The 22,322-nt window shown below is 38.8% G+C and overlaps 1 protein-coding gene across 2 annotated transcripts in view; it reads left to right on the top strand.

The window, feature by feature from the left end:
* SLC44A5 (solute carrier family 44 member 5) overlaps positions 1-22,322 on the top strand; it is a 68,598-nt gene that overhangs the window by 28,039 nt on the left and 18,237 nt on the right. For both annotated transcript variants that reach the window (XM_027694438.1, XM_027694437.1), the window contains exons 2-11: positions 3,966-4,014; positions 7,710-7,783; positions 9,789-9,873; positions 12,571-12,655; positions 15,419-15,547; positions 16,320-16,380; positions 17,990-18,113; positions 18,959-19,042; positions 21,630-21,742; positions 22,140-22,271. In XM_027694438.1, coding sequence (XP_027550239.1) covers positions 3,966-4,014; positions 7,710-7,783; positions 9,789-9,873; positions 12,571-12,655; positions 15,419-15,547; positions 16,320-16,380; positions 17,990-18,113; positions 18,959-19,042; positions 21,630-21,742; positions 22,140-22,271 — 936 coding nt within the window. The remainder of the gene's footprint in view (positions 1-3,965; positions 4,015-7,709; positions 7,784-9,788; positions 9,874-12,570; positions 12,656-15,418; positions 15,548-16,319; positions 16,381-17,989; positions 18,114-18,958; positions 19,043-21,629; positions 21,743-22,139; positions 22,272-22,322) is intronic.

Genomic DNA, 22,322 nt, shown 5'->3' with positions numbered 1-22,322 from the left:
TAGGTAAATAATTTAGAGTTGCTTTTTCAAATTACTACAGCAATTAACTTCAGATGCTGTTTGGAGTCAGAATTGGTAAATGAAATGAGCTATTTCTTGTAATGACATACTTCAACACACAGAAGTTTCCTATTATAAAGCAGCCTGTGAAATAGATCTGCCTCAACTGCAAAGAACAAATATAATCTCAGTTTTTAATCTTAGCAAAAAAAGTGTCAGTCATCCCTCACCACTGCTTTCTTCCTGATGCCTACCAAACTCCTAAAGCTTGGAATTTGCTTTCTAAATACACTTGGGCTTTTGTAGCAAGGGTACTGGTTTGCTTTTACCAGGAGCTGTATGGATACTAGTAGCATAAATAATTTCCACATTAACCCGAGGAATTTTCTGAATTTTTAAAGAATAGTAGTAATTAAGTAGGGAATTTGATATCTAATTCACAAAAATGAGATTATACAAAAGCATTTTTCTTTGTTGTTCCTTGAAACTGATTACAGTTGTGATCATCTGTATCATGTTTTGGTAATTAATGTTCCAGGGATACTACCTACTACTTCTGATGGTGAATTTTAGAGTATTTCTAATTTAGAATGTTGTTACCTTTTCCTCCCATATTCTGTAATGGATTTATACCAAGAGCTCAGTGACAAAGCAGTTTGAGCCATGTTGCACTGCACCACGCCACCACGAGCAAACCTCTTAGTTTCTTCTCTTTAAGCAATCCCTCTACTCTCTCCAGTTTGTTTGTATCTTCTGACATTCTAGGTCCATGAGCTAGAAATAGTTGTTCATCTGAGGCCTCACGTGTCCCCAGGCACAAGGAACTTCATGAGTCATGGTCACACTTCTTGAAGAAGTGATGGGTTTTTTGAGACATAGCTTGACTGACTCATTCTCTGTTTGTAGTATGCTGTAATCCTTTACTATTCTTCTCAACAGTGTTTTTGAAAGCAATTATTCTATATGGATTTCTGAATGGAGTTTGTCTTTATAACTCTTGTTAATTTACAACAATCACTTTGAATTGTCGTTTATCAAAATCCACTTGATTCTGACTCCGGAAGTATTTTAACACTTGTCACCTGCCTAGTTTCAAAGTGTTCATTCTTCTTCTTTGTTCAAATTTTTAAGGAAAACATTGAACAGCTTTGGAGGATAGGTTCCTCCATCCAGTTGTGGGATTGAACTAACTTTGTGGGATTGAATGCTAACATTCAAGAGTGAGAACCTGGAGTCTTCATGGATGACTCAGTGAAAATGTTTGCCCTGAGAAGCAAGTAGACTGTAAGAATGAATTGTTAGAAATGGACTGAGGTCAGATAGAAAGAGTCATTATAGGATTGTATAAATCACATTTGTGTGAATGTCCTGTGCAGTTCTGGCCCTTACTTTTTTAGTGATCTGTAGTAGCACTGTAGAAGGTACAGAAAGGGAGTATAAGCGTAACCAAATCTATGAAATGGCTTATGTACAAGAAACGTTTGAACAGACTGGGACATTTGAAGATAGACAAGTAAAGAGGAATATAATAACTTGTAAAATTATTGGTAGCATACCACGGTGCCACGTTATACAATACAGTTATAAGATGAGTGATTGCAAGCTTAAAACAGACAAAAGGAGGTAGTACTTCAATGCTTCATTAACCTGTAGTACTCTGTGATATAGGGCATTGCAGATTGTTAAAGTATATGCAAGTTAAATAGAGATTTATGAAATGAATGAGAAAGAAATTCACTCACAGCTATTAAATACAAAGTCACTACCTTTAGTTAAGAAAAGTGAAATTGCAAATCTCTGTAATCTCAGTTTTAGGGAAATACCACGATGTTTCTTCTCGGATATAGCCCCCCATACAGGATATAGGTTCAGTGAAAAAAATTTTTTTTTTTTTGGTGATCTGGTGTGACTGTTCTTATGTGCTCAACTTGGGTGTCCTGTATGAGCAATGAACAGAGGCTCACTCCAGGATGCCTTAAGGCCAGAACCCATCCATCGGGAGTGATGTTACAGACTCTGATTTGTTCCGGAGATAAATTATTTTGTAGAAACGTTTGTTTTGTAGAAATTCCTGTTCAAAAAGCTTTTTCAATATATGGGTGTTGGCCCAGCACTAGGTATTGTGTATGGCACACTTGCTTCCTGGACCATGGTGGACACCTGTGTCACAGCATTACTTCTTCCACTCCCTGGTGTTGCTGTCATACATCACTTCTCCAAAGTTTCAGCTTTCTCAATCTCTTCTCTGTTAAAATATATTTGTTGTAGGAGTTTGTTAAGGTGGACCTGAACACCAGATGAAGGGCAAATAGAATTTTATTATCTGCTGTATTTATTGTACTGGTCTGTGTGGATTTTGATAAGGTTTTTCTGATATAAACCCAGAACAAAGTCTGGCATTTAGTTAATAAGTAAATTCTGCCTTTGAGAAATTTCTGAATTCTTCTCTTAGAAAATAGATATTTTTCTATGGATGGGGTAAGATTTAGGCTGGTAACACCCTTTAATACCAGGTATATTCAGAACAGGGGATCCTTAAGAAGGCAGTGAAAAAACACTCTGAAACAGTAATTTGTATTGCAGCATTGACATTTGAATGAAGAAGTAATTTTTCCTTGCATGAAGTTTGGTTCAGTAAATTGTCCATAATTACCGAACTTAAAAAAAAAAAATCCTATAAAACTGAATAGCTATCTCCAAAAGGAAAAATCCAAATTCTGGTCTGCCAAATGGAGAACTGCTTCTTTCTTTTCATACAGTAGCTCAAAACTTGAAAATTTAAATTCAACCTTAAATTTTTGTTACTCTTTACCAAATGAGATTTTACTGTAATTCATCTTATTCCAGTTCACATTGGTAGCACAGATTAGTGGGTAAGTATTTGGGAGTTTCTTAATATAGTTTGCTTATGTGCAGAGTGAACCAGTTGGAACTGTGCTAACCAGAATAGCCACATGAAAAAAATGTGTCACGTTTGACTCTTTCCATCTGTAAGGTCTGGCCAGATGTTACTGCCTGTTTCTAGGAGGAACCTGACTTCACCTTCTGTTCATTCTGAGATTCATAGAAAGCAACAATCTCAGAGATGTATGAATAACCAATTTCAAAACTTGTTTTGCGTCCTGCACTGGGATGTGTGGTGGGTGCACCCACTTGAGAGTTAGAGAAGGTGCTTGAAACACGTGCTCTTCTGCCTGCTCTGCAGCACTGTACCTCATCTCTGGCTTTGCAGAAGCTGCTGCAGTTATACCACCCATGCAGGGTAGTACAGAGCAAAATCAGCATGACATTTCTGCAGTCTCCATCCATGCTTTGTCATCTGATAAGCCCAATCCAAAAAAGGCAAACCTGCATCTCTGTGTCTATAAAGTCCTGTAACCAAAGCAGTGGGAAGTAAAAAAACTCTTCAGGATTCTTAAGTATAACATTAAGTACAGACATGACTCCAGACTGTTCTTCTGCTGGTGAGGAATGTAGTGCTCCAAGGCAGCCTTGGCTGCAGTGACTAGATAATCTATAAGTTCTCTTCCAACCCCTTAACATTCTGTGATTCTAGAGAAGAATCAGAAGGACTTAGCCTGTAACTCCAGTGAGGTAGGTTCACTCACTCACTGTCAAACACACTTAGCATGTGACTGTGAGACATAATCCTTTTCTCAAATATATTGTTAACCCTGTGTGTAGGTGTAGTCATAGGATATACAGTAAAGGTAATTTATCGTATGGTAAATGTAAGGCCCTCAATATTTTTAAGATAGAAGAAAAAAAGCTTTGATCTCATACACAAAAGCTTGGTAATTGTGTTGATGAATTACTGATACTGCCCAAATGAAATTATTAAAAAACTCCTGATTAAATAGGAATATGTGGACGATGTTTTTCAAAGGACTGGTGTTAACATCCCTCTCTGAACAGATTTTTTTTAAATAAGGGCATGTTTTTATACTGTTTTATTTTAAATGCAGGTGAACCAAGGAAATTTGACCCAAAGTTCAGAGGACCTATTCACAACAGGTAAATATGGTAGCTCATTCTGTTATATTCTTTTGGTTTGCAGTGAACAGTGGATAAAAAATTTTGTTAACAAAACTTCTGAATTTGATTCCGCATGTCTTCTAAATCCACGAGACCATCTTTACTCCCCTTGAGGATGCATGATTACTGGGGAGTATTAAACTGTGTGCTCTAAAGTTCTTTCAGTCTGAATGCCAGTTCTGTGTGCCTTGCATTGACTAGTATCTTCTGTCTTAACATGTGCTGATATAAGTAGGACCATTTCAGGTTCTGTTATGTTTTGGGTTGCCACTGCCATGTGATGCAGACTGTCTTGTTTCCAAACAGCACAGGACTCACCCTGTCACACTCTATTCTTCACTTTGCAGCTGGTTTTCCTGCTCCCGTGGTCACCTCACCAGGGGAATTAGTTCTCTCCAGAGAATGGCCTGGTCGTGTGCCATGACATTTGTACTGTGGCTGGCCAGCAGTAAATTCCTGGCAGGAAATCAGTGGTGATTGAGAGTGACAGCAGTGAAGTACTGTCAGTGATGTGTCACTGTGCTGTCACTGCTGCCACTCAGCCCTGAAACCCTTACTTGAGTGACCAGTTTCTGCATGCATGAAGAGTATCTCTGAAGTGAGTGAGACTACCTAGGGTTCTGTGGACTGCAGAGTTGGAACCTGAAATACTGCAATTCAGTAGTATTTTTTTGAGCAGTCTGTTACTGTGCCTTTCACATGCATGAGGCGTGCTGAAACTGGTGATGGTATGCCAGGGAACTTCTCTTGTTTGTACTGTTACTGTGTGATGTAGTCAGTAAAAACTGGTTTTGCACTGATATAACTCTGTGTACAGTGTGGGTGGGGAAACACCTGTCTTTGCTTTCTGATGATAAAATATATTGTCCTGTGCTTGATTTCTTGTCAGTTTTCGTTGGTCAGGGAAAAAGTTTGTCTTCATTATGGAAAATGGAGAGGGTGGGTGTCTAGGGGGATAGGCTGCTAATTTACATATTGGCATTGAAAGGTGCAAGACAGCTGGAAAAGATCACATCCCATCATCGTGACTGCTGAAGCTGATGCAGTTTTGAAAGTGCTATAGAGTAGAAATGATATTTTGAGGTTGTTCATCAGGCTATCCCCCAAACCACCAAAACCCTGAAAAACTGAAAAACAGAAAACCAAGTCTTAATGTTTTTTTTTCATTTTCCTCTTGCTGGTTGGACATATTGTAGAGGTTTTCTTTTATTACTTTATTTATCCTGACACTTCCTGGACTATCTTTAATTGTTCAACATCTTTCTAGAAATTCAGTATTCTTGTTAAGACAAAGATCATCTTTTCCTCTGTGATTAGAAAATATAGTTAATGGGTTCTCACGTAAATTGATTATCAGTACATTTCCATAACCATTTAGCTACCTTATTTAAGAATTTGAAAAAAATCTAATAAAAATATTGACCTTAACTAGCAATACAAATTTCACTTTCTCACAAATGTAAATGTATTACTAATAAATATCTACATGGCACATCATTTGATAATGTGGCCTATATTAAAATAATAAACGGTTTTGACATCTAATTATCCTTTGTGCTTTTTAAACTAAATAGCCTGCTAAAGATGCTACTTAGATTACAGTAAGAGTCTGTCATAGATAAATGTTGGTAACTAACCACTTGTACAAATATCTTCCTTCTCATTTCAGCCCCAGTGAGGAAAGGGATCTTCATAGCTATTCATGACATTGTATGGCATAGTATAAAATCACCTTGACACAACATGACTTAGGGAAGCCTCAAAACACAAGTTGTTAGTTAACCAGGGAGAGGAACTCAGAAGTGAGGACATCAGTGGTCACCTTCATCTAAGTCAGCAGAGTTGAAAGTGGTAGCATGAAAGTCACACTGTGAACATACAGAGCCTCCTTTTGCTCTGTGTGGTTGCACAGTGCTGGGCTTGAGACTATTTGTAGTTGCTAGTGCTGTTTAACTAATAAATGTCATAGTTTCTTGCTTATGCAGCATCTTGAGCACAGTTGTACTCGTGACAGATTGGGCATGAAACTGCCAAACAGAGAAGAGGTTCTAGTCAGTCATTAATGATTAAGTGCATGAGCTGTCAGTGAATAAATGGCTTTTATGCACTAATACTGTGTGGATGATTTTATCTTTGCATTAATTTATTTGCTAGGATGCCATTACACATGCATAACGTATTCTTTGCATGCACTGCCACATGTAACAAAGCAAGAGAAGCCAAGAAGTCACTATGTTTCTGAGAGATGGTAGAAAGCAAACAAGGCTGGATAATTTCTGATTAGGTTTCAGTAAGAAGCATGGGCTTTCAATATCTCCTGTTAAGGAAGAGCCAGTTCCCATCATACCAGTTCCTGCAACTTTGGAAACTCCCATAGTCTTCACCCTATAACCATGTGTCTTTACAACTTTATTTTAATTTATTAATTTAAGAAGCTTTACCTTTTTTCCTCTCCTGTGAAGCCTTGTATTTATGAGTTACTGTTATGATCTCACTGAAAGTGAGCTACATGAGCTAATAATGATGTTAAATGGAGCCAGGGGTTCAACCATAATATCTAGTAAAATAAGCAGTTATTTTGTATAAACAACAATTAGTCTTTATGAACTGTTTCAAAATTTTCTGAAGCCACACAAAAAAATATGTACGTACTTTTTTTTTTCTTAATAGTTATATAACCATAGAATTTGGCAACAGTGAGTTTTACTAGATATTGCACAGAAATTCATGTATTACAAAGAACATAAAATCCTGCATTCTGGTAAAGTGTTTATGGGTACTTGTAGCTCAGCAAAACTTTAAAAGGAACCTTTTAACACAAATGGGTATAACCTTTAATTGCATTTAGGTATCATAAAATGAGACCTGTGAGAATTGAACTGGAAGAGGTTTTTGAGACTATAGGAGTTGTAATTAAAGTATTTATGGTGCCATATTTCTCCTGAGACTCTTGAATTAAATATTGTACCCTTAAAAATGGCTCCAGTGGGATGAGAGCCAAGCTTGAGCAGTGTCAGAACTGCTTCTGAATGGAGGATGAGAAAATGAGCAGCATTGTTTTAGCATCACTCCTTGTACTTTGAGCAGTTGTCCTTTCTTAGGTTACTGTCATATTGGCCTTGAGTCCTGTACCCCTTCAGCCTCACTAAAAGTTTGTTTTAGTGAGATGGTAAAACTGTGACTCTCTAGAGAAGTGTACAGGATTTTTGATTCCTTTCCACACTTGGAAATGCATTTCAGGTTCTGAACTGTTTAAAAAATCTGCCCTTTTATCTCCTTTATGTTAAAACATAGTGGTTTTTTGTATGAGGAAACATAGATTGGAAAACAGAAAGAATGGCAGATGCCACAAGTGGTATGTTATGAGGCAGATATCCTGTAGTAGGTTATACCATGAGTAATCTCATGGGTTCAATGTTGTAAGGTATTTTTTGATTTAACAATACTTAAATCTGTTCTTATTGCTGTCTACCATGAGAAAGGTATGCACATCTATTTGCTGGTCTTGCTGCAAAAACAGGACCTCACACCTCAAATGTGAGTTTGTAAGTAAGACTTCTGCTAAGTGCTGGTGTGGACAACTTATTCAGATGTTAAAGTACCCTATGATATCAGTGTTTTCAAAGGGTCATATTAAACACCTTATTTTAGAAAGTGTTTGTTTTTGTCCCTAGGCACTGCACAGATGTTATTTGCTGTGTGATCTTCATAGTTGTCATCCTGGGTTACATTGCATTAGGAGTTGTGGGTAAGTAAACACAGGTATAGTAGTGCTTTTCTATATAAAAGGGAAGCAGCTTTGTGAATGTTAGCATTTTTAACTGAAATGTCCTTTTGCTTATATTTATGTAAAGCTTTCCAATCAATAAGAAATGTCTTTCATAGAAGCAAGTAATGAATTAACATTGTAATTCACAGGATCCCAGAATGGGTCAGGCTGGAAGGGACCACAATGACTCACCTGGTCCCACCTCCCTGCTCCAGCAGGGTCAACCCAGAGCCCATGGCACAGGATTGTGTCCAGAGAGTTCTGGAATATCTCCAGTGAGGAGACTCCACTCCAGTCGGGGCAATCTGTCCCAGTGCTCGGTCACTGCACAGGAAAAAAGTTCTTCCTCATGTTCAGGTGGAACTTTCTGGCCATCAGTTCCTGCCCATTCCTCTTGTCCCATTGCTGGGCACCTCCGAGCAGAGCCTGCTCCATCCTCTGACTCCTCCCTGCAGACACTGACAGACATGGATGAGGTCCCCTCTCAGTGTCTCCTCTTGAGGCTGAACAGCCCCAGCTCCCTCAGCCTTTCCTTGTAAGGAAGATGCTCCAGTCACTTCATCATCTCCGCAGCCTCCTCTGGATCTGCTCCAGAAGCTCCATTTCCTTCCTGTCCTGAGGAGCCCAGAACTGGACACAGCACTGCAGATGTGCCTCACGGGGCTGAGCACAGGGGCAGGATCACCTCCCTGACCTGGCAGTGCTCTTCCTGGTGTACTCCAGGATTCAACTGGCCTTTTTGACCCCCAGGACACACTGCTGGTCAGGGACAGTTTGTTGTTCACCAGCCCCCCCCCCAGTCCTTCTTTGAAGAGCTGCTTTCCAGCAGGTATTTAGGAAGTTCAAAGCCATGTGTGTTCTGATAAAAAACCTCAAAGTTAAATGTGTTCAAAAAAATACCATGGTTTGATAAATTTGCAATCATAAAGTAACTGTGGTGGAAAATTTCATTTGTTGTTAATCAGACAGTAAAAGCTAGAAGTAAACAGTTCAGATTGAGAGCAGCCCTGAGGAGAAGGACTTGGGAGTGCTGGTTGATGAGAGGTTGGACATGAGCCAGCAATGTGCATTTGCAGTCCAGAAAGCCAACCATGCCCTGGACTGTGTCAAAAGAAGTGTGGCCAGCAGGTGATGGGGGGATTCTGTCCCTCTGCTCTGCTCTGGTGAGACCTCACCAGCAGTGCTGCCAGCTCTGGGGCCCCCAACATCAGAAGGATGTGGACCTGCTGGAGTGAGTCCAGAGAAGACCATGGAAATGCTCCAGGCCTGGAGGACCTCTGCTCTGGAGACAGGCTTGGAGAGCTGGAGGTGTTCAGCCTGGAGAAGGGAAGACTCCAGGGAAACTTTAGGAGTCCCTTCCAGTGTCTAAAAGGGCTCCAAGGGAGCTGGAGAGGGTCTTTGGACAAGGACATGAAGTGACAGGACAAGGGGGAATAGCTTCTAAACTGACAAGGCAGGGTTAGGTGTGATGTTGGGAAGAAATTCTTCCCTGTGAGGGTGGGGCACTGGCATAGGTTTCCCAGAGAAGCTGTGGCTGCCCCATCCCTGGGAGTGTTCAAAGGCAGGTTGGATGGGGCTTGGGGCAACCTGGTGTAGTGGAAGGTTCCCTTCAATGCCAGCGTCATTGTCTGTGAACACTCAGATTTGTCTACACAGTTAGCTCCTGTTCTTTACTCTTCTAATAACCATTATTTTATAAGTCCATTACATCATTACATATTTTGGATACCACCCAGATATATATACCCTGAAGTAAAAAGTGAAGTGGCTTTCTTTTTTACTGATTCATCCATGTCTTGGTTCAGTTTAGTGTGTTTTGTATTTTAGTTTTTCATTAGGAAATAAACTAATCAGTATGCTTCAGTGGTGATCAACAAAGAGTAAAATGGTACATTAGAAGTGATACATTTTCATGCTATCTAGTTTTAACTATTAACTGCGTACACTTGACTAAAAGGTTAAGAGGTATGTATATATTTTGCAGCTTGGGTGCACGGTGACCCCAGGAAAGTGATATATCCAACTGACAGCTATGGGCAGTTCTGTGGTCAGAAAGAAACCCTCAATGAGTGAGTACTAAATCCATTCACATACCTTTATTACTCGTGCACTGTAAATAAGATGTGAGGTTTCAAATCCCTCTGTCAAAGAGACAACGGCACTCTTATTGTATTTATTCCAAATAAAATTCAGAAATATATTAGTTGCCCAGTCCAAATCCAGACCCAAATTTTTACTGTCATAGAACTTTTTGTACCATTCAGAGAATATTTTTGGTAAAGCATCAATGTAACTTAGAGATTGCATCAGCAGCTGCATAGAAAGCGACTAGCTGACACAACTTCTGCCAAAGTTTGAATTTTTCTCGACATGCACCAAATAACAGAAAAGACTGTAATGAAAAGCTCTTGTTTTTTTTCTGGTGCTTATCCAGTACCAGTAGAGAGGAGACTGAATGGTCTGGGAGACTGGCAGCTGTAACCACAACCTCCTTGGGTAAATATAAGGTAAATAGAGCCAAAGGGGCTCTATTAACTTATATCTGTGTTCCAGTCTTCTTAAATTTTGAATTGTAAGAGTTAAATTAATTAGTTGATCTCAACAGAGTACTTCTACATGAAAATAGCCACTCAGGGAAGAAAAATGTCGCATCAATGTTTTCTTTGAAAATCTAGGTGGTTTATTAAATAGAATTTTTAAAAGTTTGCTTCTTCCATTGCTTCTTCCTTTTAAAAAGTATGTATTAGGCACCCTTGATGCCCTTGTCTCTGGATAGATATAGATATGTGTGTATATATATGGATGTTATACTAGCATTTGATAACAACTCTTTGCTGCGTCTTTCTTTCCCCATTTAGTTTTCTGTGGAAAAAAATGAGGAAGCCACTGTCCAAAGGGCAGTTCAGAAGGCAGGGGAGCAGGAGTATATATACTCTCAGGGTTTTTTTACAGAGGAAACAGACTAGGTAGTGTAAGAAGATGTGTTCCATGCTCTAACTTAGATTCTTCACAGCAACTGTTGGAGAGTCCAACTTCCTGAAGAGGAAAAACAAGGAGAAAAAGTTGTAGCGTTGCGTGTGTTCCCCTCAGTGCACCCCTTCTCTGTTCCTCGCTTCACCCCAGATTTGTCCTTGTCCCTTCTGTGGTCTGTAAAAACAGTTGGCAAATGGTTTTGGGAATCTCAGAGACATGGCTTCCATACGCTGTGTGGGGTGGTGCCAGGTGCTTCTCTCTGATTCTTATAATTCACTCCCATTCCCTCTTTCTCTTTGTTACTCAAGCCTTTAGTTATTTCTTACTACGTGGTTTCTGGTTTGTGTTAACAAATGTTCCTCCATGTATATGATTGCTGGAGAATAATACAGCTACTGAGACTGCATTTCGGCACTAATTTCACACATTGAGGAGTTTCTTATAAAAATATAAGCCAGAAGACACATAATACAACCTAATGGAAAAGCAAGAGTGTTTATAGCAGTAGGCCAGGACACCCTTCTGAACGAGGCCTTCTAGTCCCCAAAAGTGGAGGTGTGGGATGTGCTTGTCAGGCTTTCGTCAGTACTGTTGTTTTTCAGATTCCCTAAAACTAAGCAGTGTGAAAGGCTGACCCAGAACTGTGGTTTTCCAAAGTCCCTGTGGGGCAGCCACAGCTTCTCTGGGCAACCTGTGCCGGTGCCTGACCACCCTCAAAGGGAAGAATTTTTTCTCAATATCTAATCTAAACCTTCCCTCCTTCAGTTTGAAGCCATTCTCCCCTGTCCTGTCACTCCAGACTCTTTCCAACAGTCTCTTTCCATCTTCAGGTCACCCCTGAGCCTTCTCTCTTCTCTATGCTGAGAAATCTCCATTCTCTCAACCTTTCCTCTTGGGAGAAGTGCTTCATCCCTCTGATCAAGTTGGTGGCCCTTCATAGGCCATAGCAGGCCATATGCACCATTATTTCTTACAGGGACACAACATAGTCCTGGCATGACTAGCTGGCTTTGAAGTCTTGTGTAAAAAGGGCAGGACTACTGCCATATCATCTTCACTAGAGCTATCTGATAATTTTCTGACATAGCAAAGGTTAACAGCATATTTTGCTGTCTTCAAAACCCAGGTCTTTAAATCAAGAGATCTTAGGGTCTTCAGTTTTCAACAAATCCAAACTGAAGCGACAGCTACTGCAAGGTCCCAAGTTCTAGTAGCTGTCATGTGTGTGGCTTCTGGGCTGCAACCCCCTCAAACTGACCCCTGTTTATATAAGAGGGGGTTTATCAGTTATTAGTAGATGCTATTATCATTCTGTTTTCTGGCCAACTGCTTTTGGTTTCTAACCATAAAAAGCTTCTGATTGATTATGGTGCCACCTTCTGATCGACAAAAATTAGGCAGCTTTTACAGTGTAGCATTTTCTGATGGTGACTTTGCATGCAGTGCATTCACAGGATGTTCAGTGGAAGCGCAGAGACCACGGTGCTTTTGCCGGGGTTACTTTACAAACCTCACCCTTTTGAGGCAGGACTACGAACACATGAATTCTTTCAGCTTAAAACCTGACTGTGGAAAAAACTTCTCAAAATTAGAATTCTTTATAACAAGTACTTCTGTTTTCAGAGATGTCTTGGTGTGGAACTTTTACTTGGGATTTTTTTTGCCTTGTGATTGCAATATGGCCATTCATGGTTATAGAATTTAAATATCAATGTACGCTATATATTTTGGAATGGTAGGATGTATAAGCACCTATATTTATGACATTAATTATCTTATATCCACTTCCATAGGAACAAGACCATTTTGTTTTACTTCAACATTCTGAAATGTGCCAGCCCCATAGTGTTAATAAACCTGCAGTGCCCTACAACACAGGTGAGTGAAATGGAGAGATAAAATATTTTCCCTGCATCTTAGTCATGGTGCTTAAGAACTAGACATACATTTGTTTGGATTTAAAAATTGCTGTTTCTGTCCTTCAAAATATAACATGATTGTTTTACAGATGACTTGTAGCGCACAGTCTCTGTAGCCTGTGATGGTCAGAAAAATTAAATAGAAACGTACAAGATTGTGTGGTTTTGATAAGAGTTGACAAAATACGTCTGTTGAGTTGAATACAGCAATTTGTGACTTATGAATTCATCACAGGCAGCTATCCAGTAGTATTCAGTGCATGCAGAAAATATGGATTGACACCTCTGGTTTTCAAAGCTAGACATGTTCAAGAAAATGTGCATACTGCCAGTGACAGGAGTATCTGGGTGTGGTTAGAACCTATGGCACTTTGAAAAGTGAAGATTTTGAAAACTTATTCTTGCCTTATGCCACACTTTGTACTCCCTTTGTGCTGCAACTCCTCATGAAACTGTGAAGTAAACCCAGTCACTGAACTTGTGTGGGTTAAAATTATCCTCCTAATCTTTTTTACAAGACCACTTTACTGACCTGGTTTATGGAATAATTGCACCAGTTATGTCAGTTCATCCCAAGAGGCAACAACTTAGAGCACAGTGTAGGTCAGAGGAATTAGATGCAGGACTGCTCTGATCCAACTTTGCTGCCAAAGTAAAGTGCAGTTAAACTACAGGTGACAGATGGTGGTCTCATTCATCTTGACAACACTCAGTGAAGTCCAGTGTTAGTTTGGATGAGGTTTGTTAAACAGTAACCAATTTACTGATTACAAATGTTAATTGTCTGCTTACTGGACTACCATTTTAAAATGTTTCCTATTCTTGCTTGCCCTTACTCCTGATCCCTATCCTTGATAGATATTTCTGACTTACCAGTTAATGTGGCTTTATGGACACTTTGACACAGCTGAAGATGTGGAAATCTCCAGCAAGGAATAGCAAGAACTCTCATAACAGTTGGTCGGTTGCTGTCAGAACAAAACCTTTTTCTATCAGCAGCAGATTTCGCTTCAGGAATCCCCATCTGTCAACATGCAGACACCAACACTGTTATCCTGCAGTCTTTACCTCTCTTACTGGAACGATTCAGTCTGTTCAGAAATACTGAGATCATTGTGTGGGATTTGACGGGTGCTGTGATCAAGTTGGTAATGACCATGAATCAAGTAAAGTGAAATACTTGTTTCAGGAGAGTTTGTTGGATTGGAGTAGTTATTTTGTTCATTTTCAAACATGCAGTATCTCCAAAACTAAAAATGCTTTTGAATGCTGAATGTTACTGCAGATGGTTAAATCTCTGGTCTTTGGGGAAAATGTTGAAGAAATGTTTGTTTGATAATTTCTCTTTTGAAGGACCCTGTCTGCAGTTTAGTCCTGTCCTATCCATATCAACTAGCAGGAGAAAAAACCCCAAGAACTGCCATGGGGTAAGAGCTTCAGTTCTTGAGCAAGCCTGTGGATTTGCAAACTGTTGTTACAGTCCACTGGATCCACAGGCAGCACATTTCATTGCCTGTTTCAAAGATGGCAGGCAGGGTGTAGCAAAGTGTATGCTTGTTAGTCACCTGTTGTCCCAGCAAGGACAAAACTCTGCTTTCTTTGTTTCTTGGCCTCTGGGTAGTCCATAGGACAGAAGTACTCATCTAGAGAGATCCTCTTGCTGCATCTGGCCTGTTCTAAGGATTAGTACACAACCTTTTCTAAAGTTCCTTTAGGTGAATCATATATGGTGGAATGCCCTTGACATGAAGAACAGTTTCGTGCATGATATCTCTCTGGTACATGTATAGCAGAGCTTTGCAAGGCGTTTGGATAGCACAGCTTTGGAAACAAACTGCCTTCTAGAAGAGGCTGAAACTTGCTAAAAAGATGGCCTTTACATCACAGGGTTAACGCTGAGGAGTCAGAACATCTGTCCCCTTGTGTGATTCCAGTGACCAGCAGAGCCATCAGAGTCTGTGTATTCGGGCAACCACTTCTCCATGCCCTAAATCTAAATCACAGCTTCTTAGTGGATGCATTCATTAAACCCCAGTCATCACTTGCTTTCTCACATAAATCCAACTTATAATGGTTGTACCTTGAGTGGTGTGAACTTCATTCCTGATGTGTGCATCCCCTTGCATCCCCTTGTCAGCAGTTAAAAGTCACTTTTGAGTGATTTATGACTATCTTGACTTGACAATATTTGTAGAGATGTATTTGACTGAAGAGACTGTGTAGAAGGATGGAACAATATTACCTGAGACTTTTAATTTTAGTGAGACTTTTTTAAAATAAAGTTCTCCTTATACACGTAGTAGAAAGAAATTACATGTATCCTGTGGAAGTAGCTGCCACAACACCTCATTCATATACACTGCTGCTGATAGAAGTAGAGGAGGACCTGACAGATTTTTTCTTGTTCTTCAAAAAAAAAAAAAATAATGCTCTTTGCAACAGACTGAAAGCTCTGCTTATCTACCAGAATGTGTAAAACCTAAGAAGGTACAGAGAGGGGCTTGGTATGCCTGATATGAGGAGAGACTTTGAAAGTATGTTCTGTCAAAGAATTTTAGAAGTATTCATCTAGGGAATCAAAAGGACAACATACATCCCTTTCTAAATCCTGCAGTAAACAATACTGAAGGCAGTGGCCTTTTTCTTGCTTTTCCATTGCACTGATTTTCCTCACCCTTCTCTACCCTCAGTGTATCTTTACTCATTTTTTTTTTTCTTGCAGCTTTGTGTTTCAAAGTGCCCAGACAGGTTTGCAACATACATTGATGTTCAGGCTTCCTACAGATATAAACCAGATCAGTGGAATTACTTCAAACAGTTCTGCAAACCTGGCTTTAACAATCCTCGCAAGGTGTGTATCTATCAGTAGGTGATGGAATATATTTTTTCTTCAAGCAAAGTGTAACATACATGATTTTACTGAGCTGCATCAAAGACTTGAATTATCTGATGTCACTGTATAAGCACATGTCCCATTTATGTGATTTGACAGTTGTTTAAACCAGGGTGAAGGTCTTGTATACACACTTAATTCCCCAATCTTTAAATGATAGCTGTTTGCTTAAAAGAATATCTGCAGGTACCCATGTAGTTGCAGTACTGTGGTAAGTACTTAGGTACTCCACAGCAGTAGAGCAGAGTGTCTCAAACCAATTCTTAAGGCTCGTAAGTCATCTATAGCTACTTAGAAATTTAGCTAAGAAAATGAATCTATCCTTCATGTTATTGATTTTGCACTCAAATTTACTGTGTTATTTCTCCAATCTTTAAAACACCTTGCAATTCAGCTATATTAGTTGTGTTAAATTCTTACTTTCTTTAAGAGGAAGGGTGAAGGGGAGGCAGGGAACAATTGCCCAGTCACTTCTGCCTTAGATGCTGATCCAAAGTGAACAGGTCTTTTCTTTTTTTGTCACTAGAAAAGAAAAGAAGAATAGTCTTTTCCCAAATCACAATGACAGTTTGGATTCTCAGATCGTGAATGTATCTTGCAGCTCCACCAGCCAGGTTTGGGGAGGAGGCTACAAAGCCCAGTTTGGGACATTCCGTCAGACTGGATGAGAAACGAAAACCGTGTAGTTATACTGCTATGTATTCAGCATTCCTATTTTTCCCCTTTTTAGTCTGTTGCTCAAGTCCTACGTGATGAAGATTGTCCTTCGATGATCATTCCAAGCAGGCCTTGTGAGTGGTTCTACTTCTTACACACGTCTTAGCAGATTGTGAGCATTCACATTAAAGCACAACTCCATTCTGAAGTGTGTTTTTCATAGTGGCAGGGTCACTATGAACTGTCTATTATCTGACAGTCACATCCTTTCAATTTTAAAGAGTTTGAAAATATAAATATTTACTAATATTTCTTCTAACTGTCATCTGGAAACATTCAGCCTGTGATCAGGTCAAGCCGAGCTCTTTCTTGCTCTTGAATCATCACTGATAACAAAAGTTTTATGGCTCAAATTGTGCCTTCCAAAATATGTGAGGAAGCAACCCCACTGGCGTCAAGAAAATGTTACGAATGTGGGAAGGCTCATATGGGCAGCTGTTGAAGTTCACATGATAATTCAGCCCAGTTGCAGTGCAGCTCTCTTTTCAGCTGCAGTGCTGGCTATACAGGGCATACAGAGGAATTAAGGGGTCAAAAATATTTTTGTCACTATGGTCAGCACATATTTCTGAGTAGATAACCACAGATCTCAGAGCTCATCTCACCTGCAGAAATGTAATACTGACCCAGAAGCTTATGCAAATAAGAAATATCTGTTTATTTTTGCCATGCTTTAAAATGGACATCATGTAAACCGGGGACAGGTTATTAAAAAGAGAAAATATGGATTCAGTTTTAAAAACATACTTAGAATTTGTATTAAAACTGATGTACTGACCCAAAAGACAGAAAATAATTTGCAAAGAAACCATTATCTTCTTTTAGACTACAACAAGGGGCAAGGATTACAGAGGGAGGAAAAGAGACATGTTACTTAATTATTTAGTCAGAATAATTGCTGGGGTAGATATACCAGAGTGAATATTGAACCCTGGCATCAATATTTATTGGAATCTGATAAGGAAAGCACTGAATGGTTATATAAAGTGCAGCTGTATAGGAGGACTGACCTGCTCTTCCCTTTGGAATAAAACCCAGGACTTTTTGCAGCAAAGAACAGGGCAGCATAAATGAGTGTGCAAACATCTCTCCTTTTCTCTCTTTTTTATAATCTCCTCCTCCCTCTGTCTAACCAATAGTTTCTGTCTTTTTTCCATTGCTTCCTCTCCAAGAATATCTAGTGATAGTGGCTGGTACTGGAACTCATCTGGCATATGAGGAACTGACACTTGCTGTTATGTATTGTTTTGGGTGCTAGTACCATTCGTGACCAGTCAAGTTGAGTCTGTCCCTGGGGGCTGGTCTGATTATTACCATGAAATGGCATATTTGAGAAGCTTCAGTTTTTGTAAGCTGCCCAGATACTGACAGAGAGTAAGTTCCACATTTATTACAAATTCTTAAACTTTTACATAAACTACTGTTGTTGTTTGGTAGGACCTAGAATCTCCAGTTGAAATCTATGATCCCACCTTGCCTGAGCTTGGACAAAAAGCCCCAGAGCGTAAAAATCATAATCTTGAATGTAATGGCTCTTCCAAGATTTGTCAAAGTCAGCATATTGTTAGATAATCAGTTGACTGCGAATCTGAAATTATTTAAATATGTTACAAAAGAAAAATGATACAAGTGGAACTTGACATGAAATGTAATATGCATACTTTGTTTTGATACTTTGAACAGTTCTTAAGAGATGCTTCCCAGACTTCTCCACAAAGAATGGTGTGTTGACCGTGGCAAATCAGACTACATTCAAAGATGGAAGAGGGAAAACAAGAAATGTAACTGATCTCAGGGAAGCTGCAAAGTAGGTTTTACCCTTTTTCAGTGTTCATTTGTTGGATTCTGAGATTGTGCAATAATTTAGGAATTCAAAAATAATCAGAATCTGTTGTAACCAATGGCTGAGAGTACTCAAGCAAGACTTGGTAGTAAGTGGTCTCTCTGTGCCTGAGCACTTCCAAATTTCAATTAAGGAAATCCAGCACTGTGGTGTGCAGAAAGGAGCAAAAAGTTTTAGTCTGATTGTCTCAGTGGTTTTCATTTGGTTAAATCATTCTTGTTGTTTTTCCTAGAAAGAATTAGTTTTGCCAGGAAAGTTCAAGATGCAAACCTTCTGCTGCAGGATTCAGGCCAGCCAGTGATGGCCTTGGCTACCCTCTTCTGTGGTGGCCTTTCTACTACCATGGGCTGTCCTTTGGGCATCTCACCTCATTGGGAAAAAAACAATGTACTGGGCTATTCTTAGAAAAAAAATAATACAGGCAAGCACTTTGCAGGATAGGAAAACAGTTCCATAAAGTAAACTTTTTGCTTCTTTGAGCTGCTTTCTGGTTCTATGCTATTAGCAGTCCTAGAGTCACAACTGTTTGGCCATTGTTACATTGCAGATATGAATAGACTACACTCTGGCAATAAAACCTTTTTAATAAAATTTTTTTCACTAGTTGTAGAGACATTCTTATGCAGTTTTTTTCTTTGCTGTAACTGTGATTGATGGTGGCTTGATGACAGAATTGGAACTGAAGAATTGTAATATACTTTTATCACTAGCAAAGATATTTCAAATTCTTCCACTGAGCCTATTTGTTGTTTAAATAAATTCTGCTTTTCTAACTGAAGCAACCTTTTCTTTGATTTGTTTTTTCTCAGTGGCATCAATAATGTCCTGGATGCAAGATCAGTTGGAGTGAAAATTTTTGAAGACTATGCCATTTCTTGGTATTGGATTTTAATGTAAGATTTTTATGGGTATTTTTTATTTTTCCAAACTCACTTTGGAGCATACAGGGAATAAAAAAATACATCATGTTATGTGTTTGGTACCAATCCTACTTTAAAACTCAAGGAGCTACTGTAATTTCCTTTCATCACATGATAATAAAACTGTTGCGGTTCTATGCATGAGATAATGATAGTACAACATACATACATACATAGAGCATCAGTTGATCTAGGGTAGCTTTTTAATGTCCTGCCAAACAGAAAATCAGGAGGTGCTGTGTTCTCTTGCAGGACCCATCCCAATTTTTGGCAATTCCAAAACTCAAAAATCTGAATTAAGTGACTTTCAAACCAATTGCAGTTGCTAAGTGTCATTAGCATATATATATATAAACCCCACATAATTTCTAAATTCGTATTAGCAATATATAGTTAAATCCATTATAATCCATAAGTCCAATATAAATCCATAACTCCAATGCAGCAGGCAAAGCAACATCAAGAACAAAAAGTATTGAACGGTATTAACTTCATCTTGCAATTAATACTAGCTAATCACCAATTAATTAAAACAAATTTGAAACAAAAGAAGTAGCTACTTTGCTGAAGCAAATATGTAAGTATTTGTGCATTCTTAACACATTAATATTGGTTTTGATGGACCAGACAGTTCAATTTAAACAGGAACAGAAGTCATTGCCAGGTGAGAGCCTGTAACATGCACATGTTAAGCATTAGTCAAGCCTGAATGCAAATCCATGACAATAAATACATACTTCAGATAATAATATGGAGAATTACTTCAGAAACATCAGTTAAGCTTTTAAAGGTGTTCAGTCACTGGTGGAAGGACAGCTTTCTCATAGTCTGACACCATGCTCACAGTCATTAGGGGCAAGAAACTCAGAGATATTCACCAAGCTTGGTTCTCTACCCCTTATTGAAAGCAGGCTTACGATACGGATTCCTTCAAAGGAGTTGTCACTGAACACATAAGCCGGAGAGAGAAGGGACAACTTTTTTTAACAGAAATTCTAAATGCTGAAGCAAGTTTCCACGTTTCAAATACGATATTTTTGTAGGGAATCGTCGCTACTTTTAAAGTAGTTGGATAGGATTTCCTTCACACTTTTCACCAAAGGTTAGCATACATCAAACAATTTCTGGACATAATTGTTTAAGTGCCAGAGTTTGGGTGGTGACAATGAAGGCTTGACAGTGAAGGGAGACTGGATTAAAAATTGAATATGGAGTTGCTGTCGTCTTTTTAGCATACCCCCCAAGGACTGCTGCTTTCAAGCCTCAGTTTAAGAGAATCAGTCTATTGAAGACAGTTGTGATCGTGTACTCAGTTTTGGTGTTACTAGGATTTGTGTATAGGTAAAGATAACTTTAGATAAAGGTAATTTACTGCTTTCAAGAAAGAGTCATAAGCTCCAAAACTACAACTTTTCTTGAAGAATACATTCTGAATTTCAGTAAGGCATTCAGAAAGGGAAAATACATGAAGCTAGGAAGACTTTAAAGGGCTAGGACTTAAGACAAGCTTACAAAGGTTTGACTAAATAATGTTTTTTCTTGTCTTTCTGCCCATCTGGCTTAGTTTGCCCAAAACATCCAGTTTTGATTGTTTATGATCAGGCTGCCGTATTTTTTAGCTGTGATTATTGGCTGAATAAACTGGGAATGTTCAGAAGAAAAGTTACTGAACACAGGCAAGAAGAGGTTTTAAATTTTTTTCAGTCTGTACTAATAAAATATTCTCATGTAACACCTACTAAAAATCATGAGACATGAGATGTTCTGTGAAGCATCTGAACTTCTGAAGCATCTGAAGTCTGTTAGATAGGATTATTATTTATATTGCTTTATTCACAATGATTTAGAAAGCCTCACCGAGTAAAAAGGCCTTTTGCCATAATTTTTTCCTTTTTGATTTGCTTTCTGGAAGTGAAGTGAAAACAAATATTTCCTTACCCCAGGCTTGATGAGGAGAAGACACTGTAGATGTCTTTCTTAGGGGGTCCATAGATGGCTCTTAACATTTTCTTTTTATGCATCATAGTGCCTGATCATTTCCTCTTCTGATGAGTAGAAAGAGTCGCTGGTTTTTCCTCCTAAATTTAATTATTTTTTTTTTTTAGGAAGCTCCTAGAATGTTATTTACTAACATTGTTTTTTTGCAAGCAGGGATTTTCAAAGGAGGACATAAATCAGCAGCTTCCCCTTACATAGGTATTCCTCCAGTTTAAACTTTCTGTACTGTTGATTACACCAGGGCCTGAAAAAGACAGGGGGTTGTACAACTGGTGTAAGTGACAAAAAGGGCCTTGTATTAGTCCCATTCAGCCAGCCTGAGAACCTAGTGCCTACAAATACTTCAGGCTCTGCCCTGTGAGATTGTCATATATAAACTATTTGTTTGTAATAGCAGATAATAGCCATGAGAATGTATTATATAACTAAGATTTTGAAGTACATTTTTACAAATCATTCTCTTCTGTGAGATGAAGTGACCCTCATTTGGAGTAACAGGGATACAAGAAAGTGAATAGATTCTCACACTCATTTTCCCTGCGTTTGTTTCTTCTCTTTCTAGTGGGCTGTTCATTGCAATGATGCTGAGTCTGCTCTTCCTTGTGTTATTGAGGTTCACGGCTGGGGTTCTCTTCTGGATTTTCATCTTTGGTGTGATTGGAATTATAGGTTATGGTAGGTGTAATCTTCTAGCCTCTGAGGCTATCTTTCTTTATTGCTTAAGTTTGGGCAAGGAAAATCAGAAGTTACATCAATTAAATGGTAGAGTTGGGGGAATGAATACCTACTTTGAGACAAAGTTAAGTGAGAAGGACTTAAATGGCAGCAAAATGTAGGAAGAATCCAGCTATGCTGATACTTAGTACCAGATGTAGTAAACTGCCTTATCTACACACAGTATGCTCAGTGTGTCATCACTTGTACCGATATTATAATATAGGCTCATAGTGATGCATTTTTGGGTTTTGCTTACCTGATAGGCTGAAGACAAAACGCTTGGCTTGTAAAAGATTTTTGTTAAAATTTATCTTTGCATTCTTCAGAAACACTCATATTGATTGTTTTTTAAAAGGCATCTGGCATTGCTACTGGGAATATGATCATCTTAAAGGAATACCTGGATCTGACCTCACTGTTTATGATATTGGATTCCAGACAGACTTCAAAGTGTACCTGCAACTGAGGCAAACATGGTTAGCATTTAGTAAGTGCCCTTTAAATTTGGTATCTGTTAATGTATATTCAGGAGAATCAA

Source organism: Neopelma chrysocephalum, unplaced genomic scaffold (genome assembly GCF_003984885.1).
Source record: "Neopelma chrysocephalum unplaced genomic scaffold, ASM398488v2 Primary Assembly neopelma1_97, whole genome shotgun sequence".
In the NCBI taxonomy this organism is placed as follows: Eukaryota; Metazoa; Chordata; class Aves; order Passeriformes; family Pipridae; genus Neopelma; species Neopelma chrysocephalum.
Note: the sequence above shows the minus strand (reverse complement) of the source record. Positions and strands in the feature narration are given on the sequence as shown.